Genomic DNA, 25076 nt, shown 5'->3' on the forward strand with positions numbered 1-25076 from the left:
TTCTTTATTTTCTTCCTTCCTTCCTTCCTTCCTTCCTTCCTTCCTTCCTTTTCTTTTTCTTTCCTTCCTTCTTTTCTTTCTTTCTCTCTTTCTTTCTTTCTTTCTTTCTTTCTTTCTTCCCTTTTCTTTCTTTCCTTTTCTTTCTTTCTTTCTTTCTTTCTTTCTTTCTTTCTTTCTTTCTTATTAAATTCCAGTTAGCTAACATATACAACACCCAGCGCTCATCCCAACAGGTGCCCTCCTTAATGCCCATCCCCCATCTAGCCCATCCCCCCCACCCCTCTCCAGTGACCCTCAGTTTGTTCTCTGTATTTAAGAGTCTCTTACGGTTTTTAACCCCCTCTCTGTTTTTATCTTACTTTTCTTCCCTTCCCCTATGTTCATCTGTTATGTTTCCCGAATTCCACATGTGAGTGACTTAGTTTGCTTAGCGTAATACACTCTAGTTCTATCCACGTTGTTGCAAATGGCAAGATTTCCTCCTTTTTGATCGCTGAGTAGTATTCTGTTATATATACCATACACAAAAACAAATTCAAAATGGGTGAAAGACCTAAATGTGAGACAGGACCCCATCAAAATCCTACAGGAGAAAACAGGCCGCAGCAACCTCTTACTAGACAATCTCCGGAGGCAACGGGGATAAGAGCACAAATGAACTAGTGGGACGTCATCAGAATAAAAGGCTTCTGGGGCGCCTGGGGGGCTCAGTCGGTTAAGCGTCTGACTCTCGATTTTGGCTCAGGTCATGACCTCACAGTTTGTGGGACTGAGCCCCACATCAGGCTTTGCTCTGACAGCAAGAAGTCTGCTTGGGATTCTCTCTCTTCCCCTCTCTCTCTGCCCCTCCCCCGCTAACACACATGTACCCTCTCTCTCAAAATAAACATTTAAAAAAAAAAGATACAAAAGCTTCCCCACAGCAAAGGAAACAACAAAACTAAAAGGCAACTGACGGAATGGGAGAAGATATTTACAAATAACATATTGGACACAGGGTTAGTATCCAAAATCTATAAAGGACTTACCAAACTCAACACCCAAGAAACAAATAATCCAGTGAAGAAACGGGCAAAAGACATGAACAGACACTTCTCCAAAGAAGACATCCAGACGGCCCACAGACCCATGAAAAGATGCCCCGCATCACTCGTCATCAGGGAGATACAGATCGAAACCACAGTGAGACCCCTCGATCTTTCTAGTAGTGTTTTTCTGCCTTTGAGATGACAGTTGGGTTTTAGGGAGAGGCAAACAGCCCTCAGGCCAAATCCTAGCCTCACCTATTGTTGTCAGTAAAGTTGTGAGGGACACGGCCACACCCACCTGCTCCTTTGCAAATTGCCCCTGGCCACTGTCCTGATGTAACAACCTCGGGGCTGAGCAGAAGCCACAGAGACCTATCCCACAGGACCCAAACCGTTCACCCTCTGTCTTTCGGGATGTTTCCCACTCCTGAACGAGAGCAACCTAGCCCGAAGCTGGCGGGCGACTGGTTCTGCAGAATGTCACCGAGCGGCACAAGAGACGATGCAGAGGCAGATGTGAGGCGGGGCTGTGTGGCGCCTCCCCGGCCCCGCTCGGCCAACAGTCCCCGCTCCTGGTCTACCGCATGGACGAGGGGACCGCCCTCTGGGGGCAGTGGAGTTTTCAGGGAGACGGGGTGAAGCCAGCACTAGAAACTGATGTGGGTGCCCTGCCCCCATGGGCGGTCCCAGGACACCCCGTCAGACCCAGCAGCTGCCACGCCTCGGGCCTCCAGCATCCCCAGCCGTCGCGTCCAGCCACCAGCCTCGCACCGCCCTGTCCACCCCTCTCTCCCGGCCTCCTTTTCCTCCTCCTTCCCCCTTTCTCTCCTGCGCATCCTGCTTTCCTTGAGAGGCACCCCCGGGGAAGTTCTGTGCTAAGCTTTAAGGGCAGCGAACAAGCTGGGCTCTTGAGGGACGCGGGTCCCCCATGTGCGGGGCACACGGGTGCCCCCCGCGTGGCATTTCCCACGGGGCTCCCGTACCTTGCCAGCTGAAAACGCAGCGTGGTCCGCGGGTGGTACATCTCCAGGGCGGCGATGAGGTCGAAGGCTGATGGCGCCAGCATGGTGACCAGGGAGACGACCACACTCACCTGCCGAGAGAGCACGAGCCGGCCGTGAGTCCCCAGTCCCCCCAGCCCGGACTCGCGTGCCTCCTGCTGGCCTCCTGGCCTCCCGTGTGGTCGGTGGGCACCCAGAGGGCTGTGCGGCTCCCACGCGGAAACCCTCCCCCAGATCCCTGCCGATTCGATGTTTCGGAGAGGCCCCTGCCACCCTGTCGCGGGCTTTACTCCTTTTAGGAGCCGGCTTTAATCCGAGATGTTGACGTTTGCCACCGGGGATTTGTGAGCAGTCCCGCCACGTCTCCCAATTGCCCTGCTGGTCACTTGGGTGGCGGGTGGAGGCGACCCAACTATTACACACAGGAAAGGGGGGTGCCGACAGGTGATCGGATACGCTTTCTGCACACGGTAGAGTAAATATCTCGAAGGTCACGCCTGGGTCCCGTTTGTCTGCCTTTCTGACGACGAAAGAAGGACGTTTAGCTGGTACCCGGGCGGTGTGAGCTAAGGAAAGATGCCGTATCTGAATATGCCTTTAAAAACCTGGTCTCTCTGCAAACACACGTAACCCACTTACCTGGCATGAAATAAGAGGCCTGAGAAAACCTGACCTGATGCCGTCTCAGGTTCTGAACAACGAGGGTCGCTTGAGGAAAACCTGAGAACGGCCTCTCCCCTACGCACTTTGCTCCGTAAATTCCAAGGATGACGCTCGTTTCTACAACAGCAGTCGGCGGGACGGTCTCTGCATCTGCCTTTTAGACCTTGGCGGGAAAAGCCAACGGGGCTTTGGAGGCAGCGGCCTTACAACAGATACTAAGAATTAGCAGAGTGGTCGTAACGTTTCTCTCGGCCGCTTCCGTCATGGGAATATTCACATCGACCAAGAGAAGAGACCTTTTAGCAAACAAGCCTGGCTTGGGATTTAGAAATCCCTGTTAATTTAGAAATACGGAGGGGGCGCCTGGCCGGTCCATCCATTAAGCGGCCGACTTCCGCTCAGGTCATGATCTCACAGTTGGTGGGTTCGAGCCCCGCGTCGGGCTCCGTGCTGACAGCTCAGCGCCTGGAGCCTGCTTCGGATTCTGTGTCTCCCTCTCTCTGTGCCCCTCCCCTGCTTGTGCTCTCTCTCTCTCTCTCTCTCTTTCAAAAATAAATAAACGTTTAATTGTGCTCTCTCTCTCTCTCTTTTTCAAAAATAAATAAATGTTTAAAAAAAAAAAGACATAGAGAAACAACCTAAGTGTTTAAGAGCTGGCGTGTGGTCAGCTATGACAGGTGCCACGGACTGCGATTTGGTCATTAAAGCGAGTCTACGGGGGATGTCCGTGTCTGGAAACGTGTGTGTGTGAAGAACCACCACGAGAGAGCAGCAAACCACAGTCCGCGACACCCAAAGGCGAAGAAGGAAACGAACGCAGGAAGGTGACGTTGAATCGGAACCGTTCCCGACCAACCAAACGATCCCTCCAGGTCTTGGTGTGGCCCCTGTGGCTCAGAGCCCGTGCAGTCGGTGCTCTCGGACAGGGGGACTAGGTTGTCCGGGGGGTATTTCCAGCCCGCCTGCCTAAGGAACAGCCGGGAAGGGGAGGGCGCGCTGCTCTCGCGTCTCTCCTGGAGGGCGCGTGCGGGGAAGGCGGTGACTACCTCGTTCTTCTCCCAGAGCGTCAGCTCCTTCTTCGACTGCTCCAGCTTCTGGGACCGGTCCACCACGAAGTAGATGAGGTAGATGCTCCCGGCGAGCGACAGAAGCACCAGGATGTTGGCAACAACCCTCAGGCACACGGTCACTGCCCTGCGGGGAGAGGCGGGCTGCGCTGGGCTGCGCTCCGGGCGCCGCGTGAACGACGGGACCCACCTCGTGTCGTGTGAACCCTCTGCCCTGAAGCGTCGGTGCTCCCCCTACCCACCCCCAAACTCCTCCTCTCCTAAGGGATCAACAAGGACTTCTAAGCCCACCCAACTGCCCTCAGGGGAACTCGAAACAAGTCTTGCGAATCTGATCCTGTGCACAGGTCCATGCCGTAGGTGATCAGCTGTCTTTCCCTCGAGAACATACGCTCTGAAATGGTTTACTCTTCCTCGCCGTGGTATTCTCAGCTCCTGGAACGGGCCCAGCGCGTATAAACACATCCTAGCTCTTTTCTAGATGATGAACGAGGAATGGAACAGGGGTTTGCTCTTTCCTTTCTAACTCTGGGGGCAAACTCACTGATTCCAACTGCTTACATATATATATATATTTCTTATCTTTTTATTAAAAAAAATTTTTTTTTTAGTGTTTATTTGTTTTTGAGACAGAGAGAGAGAGACCGAGCATGAGAGGGGAAGAGGGAGAGAAAGGAAGACACAGAATCCGAAGCAGGCTCCAGGCTCCGAGCTGTCAGCACAGAGCCCGACGCGGGGCTCGAACCCACGAACCGTGAGATCGTGACCTGAGCCGAAGTCGGACGCTCGACCGACTGAGCCCCCGAGGCGCCCCAACCAACTGGCTTATTTTTAAGGTGTCTTCTTCCAACTTTGGGGCCAGACTCAGCCTGGGTTTCCCTGCAAACAGAGCATCAGGCAAAGGCCTGTTTGCAAGTACTTTACTCGGGATGTGATCCCAGGAGGTCTATGGGGGAGACGGGAAAAAGAGCAGTCAGGGCAGGGTACGTGACGGACTTGGCCACAGCACGCGGCAACGGCAGGGCCTTCTGAGGGGCGTGCGGGCTGTGTCTCAGAACGGTCTGCCTGGCGAGAAGTAGGGAAGCCTCTGTCATCGCTTTCCTCCCTGCTGGTCAAGGGTGGCTCCCCGAGAGTGAACCACCGGCGTTGCCCCTAGCCTGTCAGATTCCCGTGCACGCACGCTGGCCGGGGTTCGGTGGGTGCCCCACACTGCAGCCTCAGAGGGGCCGTGGGGGGGCACTGAGCAGCGGGTACCGGTGAGGGGTGAGGGGTGCGAGGGGCCGTTTGCACGCAGCTGTGGCGCCCCCACGGCCCTGCCCCGCAGCAGGTGCCAGAGGAAGGGGCGTGGCCAAGGAGGACGTGAAGGGCACAGAAGAGGTGTACCAGCCTCTCTGTAAAGCGTAATTCCACCCTCCGGGTGACCTCGGGCTGGTCGCGACACCCCCCTCCACATCAGTGGCGGCCCTTCATCATCTGTACAAGGGGGAAGCTCACCCCCAAATGATCTGATGAACGTCACCTTGTCTTCTGTGCAGAACTTTAGATGAAGAGTCAGAGCACTGCCGATGGAAGATCTGAGAGAGGGTGAGGTCCATTCATAGCGTCCTGTGCTTTCTCACCTGCTCCTGTGCCCAGACCATGCTGCCGTCCTTGGTGGGGGCCAACCAGGGCGCCCAGGCCACGCTATGGTCATTGGGTGGGGGTGGGGGGCAACCTGTCGGTCCCCGTGCTGACTGCGCCCAACAGTGCACGTGACGGGCACAGGCTGGGGTCGCCAGTCAAGGGTTAATTTCCCCCGTCTCTACCCAATCCTTCCTCGTCCTGTGATAATATCCTGGATATCCCAGAAGGCCTATCGCGGGCCTATTCTCCCCAGGCTTTGGCAGCCGCGGGAAGATTCAGGATTCGCTTGTGGACGAGACTTGGGGAACAGGCTATTCTTGCTGCTGACGTATTTGCTTATCACGACGGGTCATGCGTTATCTTGCAGCCAGACGCTGCAGTTTTTAAATGTGGGGGGACAGCAAAATCACCTGCTAAGAATGTGGATCGTGGTGGCCCACGTCCAGACGTTCTAACTCAGGGAATCGGGGTGGGCGCCAAAGTGGTTGGCATGTTTTGTGCCCGGGGGGTGACTGTGATGGGTGGGTGCTCTCTGCCCTCTGAGAAGCTTCTATGGAGCCCCATTCTCCTTTCACAGGGGAGGAAGTGGAGGCCCGGAAGGGCCAGGGGACCGTCCCGGGTCGTGGGAGCTAAGGACGAAGGGAGAGTAGGCGCCCCTCCCCCGCCTCCCTGTGGGGAATCCTTCCCACCTGCTTCCTCAGGGACTTGCGTGGGCTTGCGCACCTCCCCACGTCCACGGCATGGCTCCGACAGGCTTTCTGCATCACGGAAACGAATCCAGGGGCTCAAGACCCAGGGAGGATGGCAGAGAGTTGTCCCATGAGGACAGGTCACTGTCCCTTGGGGGATTGGCCCTTCCGGGTCAACTCTCTGGCTAAAGGGCCTCACCTCACCCAGACAGCCCTCAAATCCCAGAGAAGTTCAGATCTGAGCCATCACCTTGGAAGGCTTGTCGACAAGAATTGGTCGTCTTGTGACTTCCGGGATTTGTTGCTAAATAAAGTAGTCTTTGCTCGGGGACCTGGGTGGCGCAGTAGGTTGGGTGTCCGACTTCCGCTCAGGTCGTGATCTCACGGTTTGTGGGTTCGGGCCCCGCGTCGGGCTCTGTGCTGACAGCTCGGAGCCTGGAGCCCGCTTCCCGTTCTGTCTCCCTCTCTCTCTGCCCCTCCCCTGCTCACGCTCTCTCTTTCTTTCTCTCAAAAATAAATAACCATTAAAAAGAATAAAGTACTCTTTGCTTAATTTAGCAAACTAGAAATTGGTGCTAAAAATACCTCCTTTATTATCTGAGTAAAAGAACTCTCACCCTGTGGCCTGATCTAAGGAGGAAGGAGCCACTCTTGACTACTGCTACTGACCGATTAGATTACAGGCTTCCCACGTGTCACATTACTAGAAAGACGGATTTTAAGAAGGAAGAGGGGCGTCTGGATTGCTCAGTCAGTCAAATGTCCAATTCTTGGTTTCAGCTCAACCTATGACCTTGCAGTTTGTGAGTTCGAGCCCTGCATCGGGCTCCATGCTGACCGTAGGGAACCTGCTTGGGATTCTCTCTCCCTTCTCTCTTTGGTCCTCACCTGCTCTCTCTCTCTCTCTCTGTCTCAAAACAAATAAATAAACTTAAAAATATTTTTAAAAACGAAGAAGAGCCACCTGACGATGTGTGAAAATAAGATATAGATAGTTGGATCATTTTTGTGCCAAATTAAAGTAGCATTTCAATGAATGAAGCATGGGGAGTCTCCATACATACAGGTTTTTACTTTTCTCCTTCTCCTGTTCTTCCAGGATGGCCTCCTTTAAGGAAAGACACATTCAGTTAGAAGCTTAGCGTTACCATTCATCATAAGTCTTTAGAATTATTTCATGATAAGAAATGATGAGTCAGTATTTGGAACCAATCTGTGAGACGTTGTTGACATCAGTGCTTTGTATAATAATAAGTAGATAAAAATGGAGGGGCGCCTGGGTGGCTCGGTTGGTTAATTGCCCAACTTTGGCTCAGGTCTGGACCTCGCTGTTCATGAGTTCGAGCCCCGCATCGGGCTCCGCGCTCGCAGCTCGGAGCCTGGAGCCTGCATCGGATTCTGTGTCTCCCCTCTCTCTGCCCCTCTCCTGCTTGCACGCTCTCTCTCTCTCAAAAATGAATAAACATTAAAAAATAATTAAATTAAAATAAATGCAGATGGGGGCTTGGGGAGACGAGGGGGCAGAGCATGTTATTTAATAAATGAAACGATCTAATGGTGTTTCCCGAAAGGGGCAGCATTGAGCTGTCGGGTTGCTCGGTAGACCCGAGTCCCTGCGAGGTTCTAACTGCTTCCTCTCCTGAGCTACCACTAAAGCTCACATCGCCAACATGCGTGTATTTTTTCCCTCACAAATTACCTGCAATATGGTGGCAATCCCTTATGCAAATTACCAGCAATGCACCAACTGAAATTTTCGGGGGATGAAATTTAGAAAATTGAAATAAAGAGTTTTTCAATGCCTCGTTCTGTATTCCGTGGGATTGTGGGTGCACGGGGCCGGTCCCCTCGCTGAGGAGGACTCGGACTCTCGCGGAGGCCCTGGGCCTCCGCGGTCAAGGCTGCGGGCGAGGTCGGAGGACCCCTGACCGCCCTCGGCCCCCCCCTGCGCCGCCCCACTCACCCTGATGCTGTTTACGATGGCGGCCGTTTTGCTCTCGGCGGCCTCTGGGTTTCCGATGAGGTAATCCCAGGCACAGAACACCCGCCAGCAGAACGTGTAGTTTTCATTGGAGGCTCTGGCGAGGCTCGTGCGCGAGTTCTTGGCCATCCTGCAAGAGAGGAGCCGGGACGAGCATGTGAGGGCGGCGGCGGATGGGCCCCGGCCGCCCCTGGGGGGCACCGGTGGGTCCGGCGCCCCTCTTGTGCAAATGGCATTGGCCACTCTGGTGGCCGGGAGGTCACTGAAGGCATGTGTGCCCGGGGCCGGGCAGTGTGACTGTGAAATCAAACTCTCCCTTGAGCTGACTTCGTCTTCCCGCCCACTGAAGGGAGCCTGTCAGGCGCTTCCTGCCCATGACACCCTTGGGATGCCTCTGAAGGCAGGAGCCGCCGTCCCTCTTCCTTCAGACTGAAGGTCAAAGTCCCTGTGCCTTCAGACTGCCTCTGGCGATAAGCTTTTATCTGTTCTCTCTCCACAGTCCTTGCTCCTGAGTTTGCTCTCATCCGTCTCTTAGATCGTAACATCGAGGAAAAGGCCTGTCCTCCAGGTGGGGGTTTTGAGGACCCCCCGGAAGCCAGGCTGGAAAGCTTCTTGCCAAGTGGAGGCCCCTGGGTCACTGTGCACCTCCTTAGGCTTTTGTTTTTTGATGGTGATGGTGCCCACGAGGCTGACAGAAGCAGCCGGTGAGCCACGCAGGGCGGGGCCAGGTTCTCCCTGGACTCCCAGCCCGTCAGTCAGTCCGCTGTGTCTGGCCCCAATACAGAAGCGGGGCGTGGGAAGGCTGCCAGGGCACCTGGCCGTCTTGGGAGCCAACCTGCCCATTTTAGTAATGAGGCCCAGGGAGGGGAAGTGAGTGGCTGTGGGTCTCGCGGTGGAGACCGTGCGGGACTCCTCACCCCCAGCCACTTCCTCCCACTGTCTTCCTCCCACTGTGTCTCCTCTCAGTGATGGACCGGGTGTGCCAACCGCATCATGACGCGGACGAGCCTGTCCCTTACCGAACTCGTAGCTCGGTCACAGGCCGACGTGCGGCCGACGGAGAATGTTTGGCTTTCTGCAAGCTCTGGTCACTCAGACCATCCTGTTCCTATCTCTGTCACCGCACTTACTAAATTGCCTGAAATTACGTTAACTGGCAAGTCTATGGGATTCTTGTCTCTCCAGACCCAGCCCGGAACCTGGCACACAGCTGCTGGTCTCTTTAGCTTTGGTCCCCCCACCTACAAAGTGGGTACAGTTCTGCCTTAACTTTGCATGATATTGACCAGCTTGAGATCACACATATCACTCTTGGCATGTGTTTGGAGAAACTGAGCAGCCATACTTTTTTAAGAGGATGATGAAGCTGTAAGCAAACACAGCCATGCCCACCAGGAAGTACGCCAGGGGCAGCCGGTAGCCCCCTCTCCCGATCCTTCTCTCCCTGCCGTAATAGCCGTAGAAGAGGACAGAGTACTGTAGATAACCCTGCGAAGAGAGAACACTCAGTGTCACTTCCGGGCTCCAGAACTGTGGCCCCCGTTCAGCCCTCCCTCAAGATGAGAGTGCCACCCAGCCTCCACCTCACCCCCAGGGACCAGACGGTGTCCAGGTCTCCGGCAGACATAACACTCTCCTTGGGGATCGTCTTGCTGTCCGTGCTTCCGAAGGGCTGGCCCGCAATGAGCTGGTGGGAGAGAACAGGATGTCATGGGATCCTCAGTGAGGGGAGGGGACCAGAAGCAAAGGGGTGGCCGATCCCCACGGCCTGTGAAGGCGTTGCACGTGTGAGATCTCTAGGGGCTGGATTTCCGCTTGATTCTCACTGATGGAGAGGTAATCCTGGGTGGGCAGATTTTCTTTTCGCTTGATCAGCCCGCCCGGGTATTCTGTCTCTGGGCTGGACGGGGCTTCTACAGATGGGTTTTTGAGGTCACCGGGTTTCTTTGATGGCACGGAAAATAACCCCATTTACTCTGGGAGGACAAAGGTTAGTTGAGAAGTGGGTTTTATTTTACCAGCGTCTGCACACTGGCCCAGATGCCAAATCTGGCCTGTCACCTCTTTTTGAACAGCCTAAGAGCTAAGAAGCGTTTTTGCATTTTTAAATGGTTGGAAAAGAATTAAAAGAAGAATGATATATTGTGACGCTTAAGAATGATCTGAAAGTCAAATTTCAGTATCCATAAATAGAATTCGACTGGGGGCGCCTGGGTGGTTCAGCCGGTTGAGCGTCCGACTTCAGCTCAGGTCGTGATCTTGAGGTTCATGGATTCAAGCCCCGCGTCGGGCTCTGTGCTGACAGCTCGAAGCCCGGAGCCTGCTTCGGATTCTGTGTCTCCCTCTCTCTCTGCCCCTCCCCTGCGCACTCTCGCTCTCTCAAAAATAAGCAAACATCAAAAAAATTAAAAAACAATAGAATTCTACTGGAACACAGCCACACTGTTCATGTGCCGTCCGTGGCCACTTTCACACCGCGTGGCAGACAGAAGGGGTGTGACAGGGGCCACGTGGCCCCGCAAAGCCTGAGCTATTTACTAGCTGGCCCTCCACAGAAAAAGTTTGCTTGAACACAAGGATGATGAAGGGAGTCGTGTTATGAAACTGCTCTGACATCTCTTGGTTTTAACGACTGGCATTTTTATCTCTCCTGGACTAGTTCTTACCTCCGGAATGACGATAAAAGCACCTGTCATAATTGTGAGCACAATATTAATTCCAAATAACCATCTCAAGAATATGAAGTAGGAGGCAACACCAGATCCAAAATGACCTAAAGAAAGACAAGATAATAAGAACGATTAAAGAAAAAACCAAAAAACCAAAAAAACCCAAAAAACCCAAGACAAACAAAAAACCCCCACACGCACACAAAAACCAAAAAGCAAAAAACAGTATAAACAGGATGAACAATATAAAACCCTCACGGTGCAAAGTTCTCTGTAAGCAGTGTTGTAGTTGTTTGTGTATCGGGGCACAGATCAAGAAGGCCAACTCAGGTGTTCCCCCAAAATAGTCATTTACGTGGGTCAAGATGTTCCCTAGTATTTCCAGTTATAAGCACAAAAAAAATCCCTAATTTCATAATTTCCCTAATGACATATTCATTATGTCATTATACTTCAAATTCATTATGTCAAAATACTTCTCAAATACTCGTCAAATTTACAACATTTCATGTATGTTCAGAAGAATCAGCATCTTTTGAGGGGAGCCTGGGTGGCTCAGTCGGTTGAGGGTCTGACTCTTGACTTCCACTCAGGTCATAATCCCAGGGTGGTGAGATCGAGTCCCGCCTCTGGCTTTGCCCTGGGAGCCTGCGTGGGATTCTCTCTCTCCCTCTGTTCCTCTCCCCTGCTCATGTGCTCTCCTTATAAAAATAAAATTTAAAAAAACCAACTCTTTTAAAAAAAGAATCAGCATCTTTTGAGAATTTGGTATATATATATATATATATATATATATATATATATATATATATTTGTTATAGTTTTGAGAATTCCCAGGATTTTTCTTAGAATTCTTTTGTCTTAATTTCAAGATATATAGCAATCGGCTAGATGTTAACATTAGGGGAAACTGGGTAAAGCAATTATAGAAACTCCTTACAACTTTCCTATATATTTTATTCTAAATAAAAAGCGTATTCAAAACCTAATTTCTATTACGAAGATAAGGGAGTGTGTGATTTGTACCATACTTAAAAAAAAAAAATCCCCTGAATCTGTATTTCAAATTTAGTTTATGTTGGTCACAATAAATAGGAAAACACAAAACATCACAAAGAAAAAAAAACATTACCTATTCTAGAACACTAAATTAAAATTACTATTAGAGTTTCTGGGGCGCCTGGGTGGCTCAGTCGATTAAGCATCCGACTTCGGCTCAGGTCATGATCTCGCGGTTTGTGAGTTCGAGCCCCGCGTCGGGCTCTGTGCTGACAGTCGGATCCTGAGGCCCGCTTCAGATTCTGTGTCTCTCTCTCTCTCTCTGCCCCTCCCAGGCTCATGCTCTGTCTCTCTCTGTCTCCCAATAATAAATAAACGTTAAAAAATTTTTTTCAATTACCATTAGAGTTTCTAACAAGCTTTTCGTGTGACCCCTCATTATTATTCTCCACGTATAGATTTTTTGTATAAAATTCGCATCTGTCTACAACATGCATCTTGAGTTATTAATTATTATCAGCATTTTCTCACGCAAAAAAAAAATTCTTCCATGAAATAAATTGCATTGCTTCATCAGCTGAATTTTCCGTAGTTTACTTAACCTCGCCCCACTCCCGGCCATTTCGGAAGTTTCTGACTTTTCACTTGGTGGGGGATTCACTGGGGTGAATAAGTCTGCCGTGGACCATTTCTGTCCGAGGTCGGGGCACACTGGGCAAGTGCTCTCTGGAGAAAGGGAGTGTGGGGGTCAGGGCAGGTCAGGGGAAAGGGCCAAGCAAGGATACGGTGCTGGAGCCTGGCTCCCGCCGATCCCACGGCGGATCCTGGAAGGCAGATTGCACAACACGGTGGGTTGGCCCCACTTGGCACAAGGAGCTGGACTTCGTCCATCACGGCCTCTGCGCCCTCGGCTGGGGCAGGTGACGTGTGCCCCGCCATCTGGAACAGTGTTGGCCCAGGGCGGCGCTCCGGAGACCTGGGGTGGGGGATGGGTGGAGGGGTGGGGTGGGGAGGGGCAGCCGTGAGTCACAGCATCCACGCCCAGAGCTGCCGGGAAAAGCCGGACCAGCCAAGTCGAGAAATCCGGGTGGGGCACCGACCTCGTCCGCCTGCGATGATTTTGTCGTGGCTCTCGTTTCTTCTGTCGTTAAGGGATGGGGGAGTTTTATCGAAGGGCACAAACAGCATGAAGGTTTTCGCTACAAATTTTAACTTTCCCCCGGAGACGCCTTCCCAGTGGGCAGTCCCGCCTGTCGTGTGTGCCGGTGCTCAATTCCACTGAAATGCCGAAAATGGGCTTTTCTCCCTTTGACTGTCAGCTTTGCTGTCTCAAGGACGCAGGTTGCCTTCATAGGTGACCAAATGCAGCCCTCTCTCCCTTGATGATTTCCTTCTTCGCCTTCGGGATTGGACGGGCTTCTGTCCTGACCCGTTCGGAGATCACACGCTCTCTCTTAATTCTTCCGTGGTTTCCCTATTTTATATTTAATAGCTAATGGGACTTTAAGTGGAGGGTCTGACAGAACTCTGTAAGAATCCAGTGTATCTGCAGTGCTGTGCTACAGAGTCAAGGGCGGTAGTGTTCCTCATTGTACTTGAACCCTTTGGTTACGCAAGCTCATGTGCGTTGTCAAAAAAAAATTTTTTTCGACGCGTCTTCTGGGTGGTTTTCTTCCACCTACGTTTCACGACCATCTTGTTGAGTACAGAAAATTAAAAAACCGCATTGAGGTTTTTACCGAAATTTCTGGAAACCTGTGAAGTGACGTTAAGAAGGTCCATATCTTCCAAACGTGAAGTCACCTGTGCCTCTCACAAGACTCTTGAAACATGTGGTGGCCCAGTTTTACAGCTTCCTTCATTTCGGACCCGCTGTTGAGCTTGTTCCTGGCATTGTGTGCTCTGTGTTATGGGTGTGTGTTGTGTGAACGAGTTTAGAATATGTTTTCTAAATGGTGCCACTCACCCCTAAGAAAATGCAGATTTCTGAGTTTTGGTTTGGCAAATGCTCACATCAACCTTGTGCAGTTTTCCACCTGCTCCTTCTGGGTCTGTGTCGGGTCCGAGTCACGAACGACCCGTGAGCCGCAGCGAATGTGGGACAGCTGTCGTCCGGGGAAGTGGCGGACAGATGCCTTCCGTCTCCACCGTCCCGCGTCCAGCCCGGCGCCTCACCACGCGCAGGGCGAGGCCCAGGACACGGAGCCCCTTCTCGGGCCACGCTGTCGTCTGGCCGCTGGCAGGGCCTCCCCGCTGCCCCTCCCCACCCCCCCGAGCGCCCACACTTACTCTCGATTTTCTTTATCCTCATTTCCCAGGGGATGAAGGTGACCATGAAGTTACAGGCCCCGCGAGCAAATTTCCGCCACAGCTGAAAAGGAGGGAGCAGGGTTAGCGGGCTTCGCATTTGTCAGGATGGCAGGGACATCGTGACGCTAAGGTCCCTGGTGGAGGAGAGGTTCCCAGACACCCCTGTGATTATGACGTCATAGGACTTGAGGCCACACTAGGACCAGAGCAGCCCCTGTCCGCTCTTGTTGGGGTGACGACACCTGCTTGGGACCTGAGCTGCGGCGTCTGTATCGACGTGCGTATGGTCCAGGGTCACAGGCTGCCTTATTCCTACCGTTCCCGCCCTGGGGACTGACAACAGTGGAAATCACTTGAGGAGTGATGTCCACTCTGGGGCTGGGGCCCAGGAGTCCGCATGGCCAGCAAACTGCCCCGGTGACCACAATTCCCCGCTTGGGGGATGAGAGTCTAGAACATACGCCGAGCACGAGCCCTGCCCGCCGTGTGCCTCCCGTCCCGCACCTGTGCTGGTCTCCTGCCCTCTCTCCTGGCGGAGGCCGCCAGCGGGGAGATCTGCAAATTCGTCTTGTGTGTTTAAGAGGCAACTGCCAAGAGTTCAAGCTCTCTCTCTCTTTTTTTTTCCTCTCTCTCTTTCCTCTGAGGAGAATAAAGCACAGCGTGCTGGGACTCCGGCCGCTCCCTCACAATGTTGGCAGGCTGCCCATTTTAACACACAAACAATCCGGGCTTGTGTTGGAAGCAAATGATATCACCGTGGAAAGAAGGGCTCCAAATGCAATTACAGGATTCTGAAGTCTGAGACCGCGCACGGTCCTGATGCTTGAACGCACGATCGTGCCGTTCGGGTTGTGCCTGCCAAGGCCAGACACGCGAAACGCAAATCTGTTCGAGTTTCACCAGACGTTGTAATTGTTGGTCTTCTGTTCATGATCCAAGACGCAGCTCAGACCTAACCACGCCCGTGATGCTTCCGCACAGGCTCTCTGGAGAGAGGCAGACCCTGCTCCCTGCAAACTTCCCGGCCATCGACATTCTCGTCATGCTCAGCTCATCCTACCTCGTGCTGCCCTTCTGTTTTTGTTTTTTTTTTCCCCGCGGCTTATGTCCTTTGGCATGGAGGCGAAGACCAAAGCTTTCGCTCTGTTGTCCCTGCAGCAGGCAGAGGCAGGGTGCTCACACATCCTCGGGGGAGGGTTTGGTGTTGGAAAGCATCTGAGTCTCTGGCCCGCGGTGAAGTCCTGCGGTGTAAGCAGCCCTGGAGGAGGGCCTCAGACCTGATGCTATCGCCAGTTCAACCGCTACCCTACCCCGCGCTCCTGGGAAAGGCGTTTTCTTTCAAGGTCCTCATCGGTCCAAGAAGTGGGCTTTGATCAGTGGTATTCAGAGTTACTCTTCCAATGAGAATTTCAGCGCATGAAATTTTAGTGCATGAAACAGACTAACGTAGAGCAATTTTTCTAAGTGGGAGATGCAAAACCTCCTCCTCCCCCCCCCACCTCTGGTGCTCATGTGACAAGTCAGGGGCCCCGAACTCAGCTTCAAGGCCGCCAGACCCTCAACGCTTGTTCTGGTGACAACGGTCTGCGCTAGCCTTCTAAAGGAGCTTCCTTGAAATGTGATTTGTTATGACCAAGATTCCATAAGGCATGGGAAAAAACACCTGATTCTCTGATGATTTGCATCAAATCTCCATGGAAAGCCTGAAACTCTGAAATGACTTGAGATTTTAAGAGCAGAGCAAAAACAAAACAAAGCAAAACCAGGAGCCAGACTTGGAAGAAATGGGTCTTAATTGTGGGCCTGGGTTACTGAGTCTGGTGAGACTCCGTACCAAATAAGCTCATTCTTTCCTCTTTGGGAAGTCTTGTAAGTTCACCAGGAATAAGTGTGTTCTAACCACACGAATGCTAGTTTATGAAAAATGCATTCATCCAGAGCATGTCCTGAGCACTGTGTGTGTTTCCAGTACAGCGGATGCAAGTTGACAAGACATGTAAGACGTCAGCTGGTGTCGAGCTTGCATCCAGATAGAGGGAAGGCAACGAAAGAGTCAAGGCCACCGTGGGACGTGGTCCATTAGGACTGGAGGAGAGAGCTCTTTTAAACAAGGGGGTCAGGAAAGGTCTATCTGCAGAGGTCATACTTGAGCTGAGACTTGAGTGAAAAGAAATCAATACTTCAAAAAATAAGAAATCGGTAGAGGAGCTCTCTAGGAGGGCAGGACAGCATGCAATCCGCGAGTTAGCACGTGTTGGACATTTTACAGCAGAGGATGGAAGGGGGGAGGTGGGGTAGATCCAACAGGTAGGCAATGGCCAGATCAGTTGGGTCATGGGAAGGAGTGAGATTTAACTCTAAGTGTAATGAATGCCTATCTGTCTCTCTGTCTGTCTATCTATCTATTATCTCTCTATCATCCCTCCATCCATCCATCCATCAACCCATCTATTAATCTATCTATCATCTATTATCTATCTATCTATCTACCTATCATCTATCAATTATCTATCAACCATCTATCTATTTATCATCTGTTTATCATCTATCTATCTATCTATCTATCTATCATCTCCATTCGTCCATCCATCCACCCATCTATTTATCTATATCGTCTATCTCTCTATCTATCAATCATCTATCTATCTATCTATGTATCTATCTATCTATGTTTTAAGTAAGGAAACAGTTTAAACAGTTTAAACAGTTTAAGTAAACAGTTTACTGTTTCAAGGACTGCCCGGGCTCCTGCACGGAGGAGAGTGGATTATAGGGGGACGTGTGCGAAAGCCAGGAGGCCAATCAGCCCATATACCATCATAGGCAGGTGCTAAATCATGCCATGCAGGCTCTAGGGAAGGGTGACCTCCCTTGTGGGTATTGCGTGAAAAACAAAGGACGTAGAATATTAGAACCAGAAGGAATCTTGAGAATCACACATGAAAACCAAAGTCAGAGCAGGGAAACGATGGCAGAGAGACTCGGGTGTCCTCCCTCCTGCCGCAGTGACTTCTCGGGTCCCCGGAGGCCCCAGCCACTCAGACCTTGCTTCTGTAAGAAACAGGGACACCTGCTGGCACTGAAGGAGGACTGCCTGTAAGCAGGCTCAGGTGGAGACCCAGGGGGGCGAGGACACAGGCCGGACACCGGGGAGGGCCCCCCAGGACACCCCCGGCTCTGCAGCCGGGACTCCCAGAACAGGACAGAGTGGAGCCCCTGGGAGTGGTGACCGGATCTCAGTGCCGGGAGTCACGGGAGAATGGGTAGCCCGTGACACAAAACGTACTATTTGGAAAACAGTCGCATCTTCGTCGGACAAACCAAGGACTATAAACAGATGGGCCGCGGGCTAGATGGCTTCTGTTTTCTCTCCACGGCAGCTGGAGTGGGTGCTGGTCCTGTCAAAATTTCCAGTGTAAAAAATTACAGGGGCTTCTGCGCGGCTCCGTCGGTTAAGCGGCCGACTCTTGATTTCGGCTCAGGTCATGATCTCACGGTTGTGAGTTCGAGCCCCACCTTGAGCTCTGTGCTGACAGTGCAGAGGCAACTTTGGGATTCTTTCTCCCTCTCTGCCCCTCCCCCACTCCCACTCTCTCTCTCAAAATAAAAAAAAGAAATGCACATAAAAAGGTGGAGGAATGTTGTTCCGAACAGGGAGGGGAGGAACCAAAGCGTGAAGAAGACACGTGAAAGGGGGACCTGTCCTTGACACTTTACTGCACCCCCCAGAAGGCGGAAGTGACCCAGTCGGGACATGACCCCAGGGCCTGGGACAAAGCGTGGCACGTGGATTAAACTGAGCTGGATTGAACCCCTTTCCGCGGGGCCGTTGCTCCTACAAAGGTGCCACCGAGCACCTTTGGGCAGCCCGTCTCTAGGTGAGGCTGGGAATTCCGGTTCCCCTTCTCATTCTGGAAACCCTGAGTCTAGTAAGTCAGCCCCTTGTCGAATTACACCTTTAATCCTTACTGATGTCACCGTGACTAAAAGTTGCTGTGCTTTTCACTCATATATATTACAGGTTGTCTGAATAGGACCTTCTAGTATTTTCCAAGAGACTTCCCGCTGCATTGCAGGCCATCTGTTTAGGGAAAATGAGGGAGCCGGGCGGCACATATGCTTAGCATTAAAAAGATAATTTTGTTAAATGTATTTATTGCATGAGTCCCATCATCGCCTGACAGGCATAAGCACTCAGGGGTAATTTTCGTCCTAGGAATAGATTAGAGTTTTCAGGCACAGTCTGTGCAAAGGAAGAAGAAAGCCAAGGCAGAGCTTTGAGGACCCTTTGCGACTTTATCTAATTTTTCAGTCAAGTAAAATTTAGGACCAGTTTTAATTAAAAAAATTTGTTTTACATTTATTTATTTTTGAGAGACAGAGAGAGAGCACAAGTAGGGGAGGGGCAGAGAGAGAGGGAGACACAGAATCCGAAGCGGGTCCCAGGCTCCGAGCTGTCGGCACAGAGCCCGACGCGGGGCTCGAACCCACCAACTGTGAGGTCGTAACCCGAGCCAAAGTTGGACACCCAACCGACGGAGCTACCCAGGTGCTCCATGACCAGCTTTAATTTAAACTTCATTAAGGATTTTGTTGGTTTGTTTCAGAGAATCTGAAAAGAGTGCATTTGTCAGCTCTTATCTGTTAAAATATAACCAACTTAAAAAAAAACAATATCCAATATTGGCAAAAATATGAAGGCAGGAAAACTTGTCATGCATGGCAAGGTGAACTATCAAGGGTTTTGGAAAATAATTTATTAATATTTATCAAGAGCCGAAGCACCTGGGTGGCTCAGTGGGTTAAGTGTCCAACCCTTGATTTCAGCTCAGGTCATGATCACACGGTTTGTGAGTTCAAGCCCTGCACGGGGCTCTGTGCTGACAGTGTGGAGCCTGCTTGGGACTCTCTCCCTCTCTCTTTCTGCCCCTTCCCTGCTCACACACTCTTTTTCTCTCTCTCAAAGTAAATAAATAAACTTCAGGGAAAAAAATACGTATCAAGAGCCAAAAAACAAATTTTCTTTTTCTACAACGATTATAGTTCTGGCATTTATCCCAGGAAAGGAATTTTAAAGGGTAGGAAAAGCACTATGTGCAAAGATAGTCTTTGCAGGGTTATTAATAATAATGAAAAATTAAAGGCAATTTAAATATACACCAGCAGACAAATACCAAATTAAGTTAATTTAACAGCAGACAAATAACCAATTGAGTTAATGTACTTGTCTGTCATGGGAGACAACATGTGTAAAACGTTCAGAGCAACACGGAAAAATCCTTGTGTGTTGGGGTTAAGTGAAAAAACGTTTGTACGCTGTGATTACTGTGTGTGAAAATTATAGACTCAGTGACTGAAACGTGAGCTCTAGAAAAAGATACTATATGAGAGGATGATTTTTTTCCTTTGGCTTCTGAACATTTATGGGAATGATCGCAATGTCTCTCTGAACCGATCATTGCAATTAGATACTAAAGTTTAGCTTTAAGGGGCTGAATGGGAAAAATAACAAACAAAAAACATAGCACTGAGTTCTCAAATAAGCACTGGGATAGATCTATAACGTTCCCATTACAAGACACGCTGGAAATAAAACTTACACGTATGGGAGGGAGTAAGTCAGGAAAAATGCTAGATCATTCTCTCGAGGGAAGATAGCCTTTCTGGGATGAGTCGGGTTTACCCAGGGTCAGGTACAAATGGTGAGTGATGGCCCCAGGGACTAAAGTCCAAGTTCTGGGACATGCAGACCCTCCAGGGACCAGCATCGCTTTACGGCTGTAACGACTGATGCGCACAGCCGATGCATAATGGCAAGCACAATGTCACGCACCTTCCTGGCCCCGAGGCCACAGGGAGGGGTGGGATCGCCATGCGTACACGCTCTCACCTCTGCACCTGCCGCTTGGTATCCTCGGGTCCTGGTCAGCCTCCCTTCGAACTTCAGCACAATCTCCTTCGCTCGCCTGAGACAAGAGAGCGATGACAGTGAGCACAATTTTGGCACCGCTGGAATCGTGGCGAAACGTGTGAAAGCGTGACAGGAGCAGGTGGCCAAACGTGAGGGACAAGATACTGTGGCAGGGAGCCGGCTATGAAAATACGCAAACCGTTCATTTCCTGGCTGCCAGCGACCAGAGGGCTCCCTTACCAAATATTTCAGAGCCCGGCATGGGGCTCGAACTCAGGAACCTCAAGATCACGACCTGAGCCGAGATCAAGAGTTGGACGCTTAACAGGCTGTACCCCCCTGGGCGCCCTACAACTGAATTTCTTAAAGCCCTCCCCTGATTCCGGTTGTTGTCTGGGAATCGTGAGCGTTGGAAGTCCCGGCAGCGGGTGCTAGCACCTCGGCCCCTCACTTAACCTCGGCGGCCGCTTCCTGCAGCCTTCGCGTCTGGAATTGAAGGTCAGACCTAGTTTCGGAGAGCCCGCTTCAGGGAGGGGGTCGTGGGTGTCTGGTTACCGCTGCGTCTTCGCTCCCGCAAACAAACTACTGACACACGCTGACCGGTGTGGTGGGTTGACCTGATGTCTCCACCTACATGATTCATCCCTGCGGTGGACCGAAGTCCCCTGGATGGACGGTCAAACCCACACCTAAAGGAACAGCGGGGTTAGACAATCCCCGTTGGCGCTAAGGGGGCGGACGGGAGTCGAGGACTCTTGGGGGTGAAGGTCACCTTTGAGGCCACCTCGTCTGACGCTGCGCTGATGAGACCCTCGTTATCCATGACCAGCCCCCTCCCCTTGACTGTGCTCGGTGCCTCTTCAGAGCCCCTCGACCTTCAGTCTGCCCGGCTCGCTGGTGAGGAAGGTCTCGCACACGCCTCTCAGCAGCCGTTTAGCGGCCCCCTCCCCGGTCCTGAGTCCCTCCCTGAGACACCGGGAACTAGCTGACTCCCTTTTCCGAGCGAAACGTGACCGAACCGGAGCGTTTGCTGGGATCTGGAGCCCGGTGCCCTCGTTGCGATCACCCCATCATCCCGGCCCGGCCAGCCAATGCCCTGGCTTCATTCCGGTCAGGACCAGAAATGCAGGCAAGGGTGAGGGTTGACGCCCTGCCCTGCAGAGCATCTAAAAGATAGAGGCCTGTACAAGTGACATCATTTATCTCATCTAATCATTTATCATTTTCTTCCTGCAGACATTTTCTGCACACTTCCTTGGGGCAAGCAGACTGGGACACACAGGCACGTGAAACGGAGTTGTTGTCCTGGAAGGCACCCCCTCTCTAATAGCGTGAAAGAGACCAAAAGCCGCAGTAACGGAGGGCGACAGGGTGGGCCGGGCACTCAGGAACCAGGGGGGACAGAGCTAGCCTGGTCCCGTTAGGGTGCCGGCCGCTGGCTTCCCTGCGAGGTGAACAGACCGGTCCTCCCCGACAGGTGGCTGTTGCCCCAGACCCAGCCGGGACCCCTGCCCTTTTCCACGTCCGCCTCGCTCCCTGGGTCCCCACGTGGTCAGGCTTCGGTGGCCTCTGTGCTTTCCAGATGCCTCAGCGGGTCCAATTAGGGAGGCATGCATCGCTCTGGTAGCTCCTGAAGGTGACGAGGGAGGAGACGCGCGGGTCCAGGGGATGATCTATGGAGGTGCTCAGAGGACCAGCCCGTCTGAGAGCCTGACCGCCTCCGCCCCAGGCAGCGCCGTGTGGCCCGACTGCTGGCCAGGCGTCAGGGCGGAGGGCCCGGATTTTGCCCTTCGGCTCGGGAAGTGTATCGACTGAAAAGTTATCATTTGCTGCGCTCTGCCTGCAGGTTAAAATGGCTTAGGCTCTTACTGGTAATTAATGGTTATGAATTACTGATTAGTAATTAACTACTTCCTCCTACTAACCATCAGCCATCCATCCTTAACAGCGTTTCTGTACGATTTTTAAAAATCCGGATACAACTGCCTCTCTCTCTCTGCCTCTCCCCACGCGCACGCTCTCAAAATAAATAAATAAACTTAAAAAAAAGAGGGGGGGGGAAGGGACGCCTGGGTGAGTCAGTCCGTTAAGTGTCTGATTCTTGATTTCAGGTCAGGTTGTGATCTCTCAGTTCCCGAATTGGAGCCCGGCCTCAGGCTCTGCACTGACGGTATGGAGCCTGCTTGGGATTCTTTCTCTCTGCCCCCCACCCTCCACCACCTCTCTCTCTCTCTCTCTCTCTCTCTCTCTCCAAATAAATAAATAAATAAATAACTTTAAAAACTGTGATACGACACATGACTCTTTCTTTCTTTCTTTCTTTCTTTCTTTCTTTCTTTCTTTCTTTCCTTCTTTCTTCCTTAGAACTGAGAAGGTTCTAATCCTGTCCACGCAGGGTGCCTGCTGGTCAGGGCTACTGTCTGTTTCTCTGGGAAGGTGCACTTGACAGGTCGGGAGACCTCATTAAGGCCATGCAATTAACCCCCTCTGCTGTGCTCCCGGGCATCGGCATCATCAATCAGTCCTCACTGGTGGGGCCTGACCGCCGGGGACCAGAGACAATGCGAGTCGCTTGCACGGTTCACCTCGTTTAACCCCGGAACAGGGGTCAGTGGATCTTAACCTTCAGTATGTGACGGAATCTGCTAGAATGCCTGTTAAAAATCCTGGGCCCCTCCCATCGTGGTAGGGTCCCCTCCCTAAGGAAAAAAAAAAAAATCTCAAGGTAACCTGGCTCTGTGCCTGCATCATAACCTCCCTCATGACCTTGTAACATGAGACCACTTAATCAGGCTGCCTGTGTGTGTGTGTGTGTGTGTGTGATCATATACGGGAGACAAAGAAGTAGAAAATATATAAAAAACGAGTCCATATGGCCACGCCGGTGAAAGTAATGTCTATTTTCAGTCTGGCTCATACACTTGTCTCTGCTGAGTCTGGCTATTTTGTTCACGTCTCCACACGATGCTAAGATCTAGCGTTTGCAAGGGAGGTAGAAAACCACAAATTTTCCACCAGCACACGCACGCACACGCACACACGCACACACACACACACACACAGAAACTGGCCACCTGGAGGCACCCGTGGCTTCTCAGAGTCAGGTCTGGAACACCTGGTCACCACCGTCAAGTGGGTCTCAGTGCTCATCCCCTTGGGCGGGACCGGGCGGCCTCGTGGAAAACACACTGACGATAATCAGTAATGAGAAGGGAAGCCCCTACCTCAGTGCTCCCAGCTTCTGCCTCATGGTCCAGGGTCTGCAGCGAATGTTTGCCATGAGATCTTTCTGGAACTGAATATTCTGGAAGATTTGTTCTGGATCATTGCTGTCCCCTGTTTCATCAGCATTAAAGCCGTCGTCCAACTTGCTGAATGGATCAGGACATTAAGGAGGAAATCTCATTAGTAGAATTGCTTCCAGCAAGGACCTTGCCCAGGGTACCTTCCACATCTCGCTGCCCCGGGGTCCTCTGTATGAAGTTTCTATGTGTGGAGGGATGAGGGACCCAGGGAGGCAGAGAGAGAAGGTGGCGGTCCTGGCAGCCACCGAAATACGTGCAGTGGAGCCTGTGGCTTTAGTGGCTCGGGAAAAGAAGACGGTTTCGCAGCGTGAAATCTATTATCAGAAGACGTCACACCAAGAGACAAGAGGGTGCTTATGAACAATTCCTGAAGAGCACCATCGTTGTGGGCAAAACAATTTCTATTTCAGGCTGGTTGAAATAGTCAGCTAATTTTAAAGATGGGGCTCCTCCTTGTCCCCCAGCTCTGGAGGTGAAATAAAGAGAAACCCAACATTGTCATCCAGAGACCCTCCCCGCGTTCCTGCCTCTTTAAAACGGAGAGGCAGGACAGTCGGCGATTTCTTTAAGCAAGAGTTTAGCCAAGCGGATTTACGTGGGCAAATCTTTCAGGGAAACGGTGACTCCGGAGGAGAACAATTTGGCAACGTGTAGCAACGCTTATTCCCCCTAACAATGAAATGCGAGGTGACTTCTCAGGAGGAGGGAAGAGTCTTGCGCGACAGCTGTTTGATCAATGATGCGCTTAGAAGTAAAGAGAAAATCATTCCTTTGCTTTTCTCTAATTCCGACGGTTTTCATTTACCCCTAGGAGGATTTCCTTCAATTTCTCCAAACTGATGGAGGTTTTGACATACCTTTATAAATATTTAACAAACTGATGGAGGTTTTAATATACCTTTATAAATATTTAACAGATTCCAACGGCACTCCCTCACTTCTCCCTGGCCTGAAGCCTGTGCCAACAGGCACCTTATTTATTATGACGGATGTATTGCCCACTCCCTCTTGACATCGCATAATTGCGTAAACAGACAGAAAACAGAGGGCGCACGCCCGTGGGTTCGGCCGGGTTGGGGGACGCCAGATTCGGGTCCCCCGGTCAGCCGGCAGGTACAGTCGCCTCCCTCTGGGCACGGAGTCGAGATGGCTAACCCGGGTGTGGAGAGCCCAGAGAAAGGAGTTTGGGAGTCCACTCTCAAGGAGAGGGGGACGGAGCGGGGTCTTGGCCCTCAGGTCGGACGCAGGCAAGGCTCGGGGTGACCCAGCTTCCCTGCCTCAGCACACCTGCGTCCCTCCTCCCTGCGGGTGGGGGACACCGACTCACCCGAGCAGCAGGGACTCCTGGTACAGGCAGCGCTGGCCGGTGTTTCTCCCGATGCTTCTGTAGCGCTGGGACGCCCTGGCGGGCTTCATGGGGGCTGAACGGTTGCCAGTGACCCCTCGGGGCCGGCAGGGTCCCAGGGAAGCGGGGAGGCGGGGGAGGTCTGGGCCACGGAAGTCTCCCGAGGGGAGCCCCTCCTTGCCCTGCCTCCTGATCTCCGGAGCAGGACTGCGACCGTGCAGCTGGCACCCGGCGAGGAGGCCAGCTGTGCGTGTGTGATGCGAAGGCGGCTGCCGCAGCGCGATTGGCCGGAGTCTGGGCCGGCAGAGGCGGGTGGCTCGGCCGGGCTGAGCCAGGGCTCATTAGGTGGCCCCCCCCAGTGATCACATCCGTGACCCCTCGCGCCCAGACGGGCCGCAGTGGTTTGCACAGCGCTTCGTCTCCATCCCCATGACTGGTGTCCACAAAATAATTAGGGAGAAGGCAAGGCATGGCTTAGGGCTTTC

General features: G+C 52.1%; 1 protein-coding gene across 1 annotated transcript in view; it reads right to left on the reverse strand.

Moving 5' to 3' along the window:
* The window catches only part of TMC3 (transmembrane channel like 3), a 39934-nt gene extending 15240 nt beyond the window's left edge, over positions 1-24694 (reverse strand). The window contains exons 1-11 of the mRNA XM_019460428.2: positions 24574-24694; positions 23166-23312; positions 19921-19996; positions 14010-14091; positions 10719-10825; positions 9641-9739; positions 9398-9540; positions 8035-8182; positions 7136-7179; positions 3739-3886; positions 2012-2121 (exon numbers count right to left, since the gene is read on the reverse strand). Coding sequence (XP_019315973.2) covers positions 2012-2121; positions 3739-3886; positions 7136-7179; positions 8035-8182; positions 9398-9540; positions 9641-9739; positions 10719-10825; positions 14010-14091; positions 19921-19996; positions 23166-23312; positions 24574-24662 — 1193 coding nt within the window. The 5' untranslated portion in view covers positions 24663-24694. The remainder of the gene's footprint in view (positions 1-2011; positions 2122-3738; positions 3887-7135; positions 7180-8034; positions 8183-9397; positions 9541-9640; positions 9740-10718; positions 10826-14009; positions 14092-19920; positions 19997-23165; positions 23313-24573) is intronic.
* Between the last annotated feature and the right edge of the window lie 382 nt (positions 24695-25076).

Source organism: Panthera pardus, unplaced genomic scaffold, assembly GCF_024362965.1.
Source record: "Panthera pardus isolate Hobbes unplaced genomic scaffold, ASM2436296v1 HiC_scaffold_23, whole genome shotgun sequence".
In the NCBI taxonomy this organism is placed as follows: Eukaryota; Metazoa; Chordata; class Mammalia; order Carnivora; family Felidae; genus Panthera; species Panthera pardus.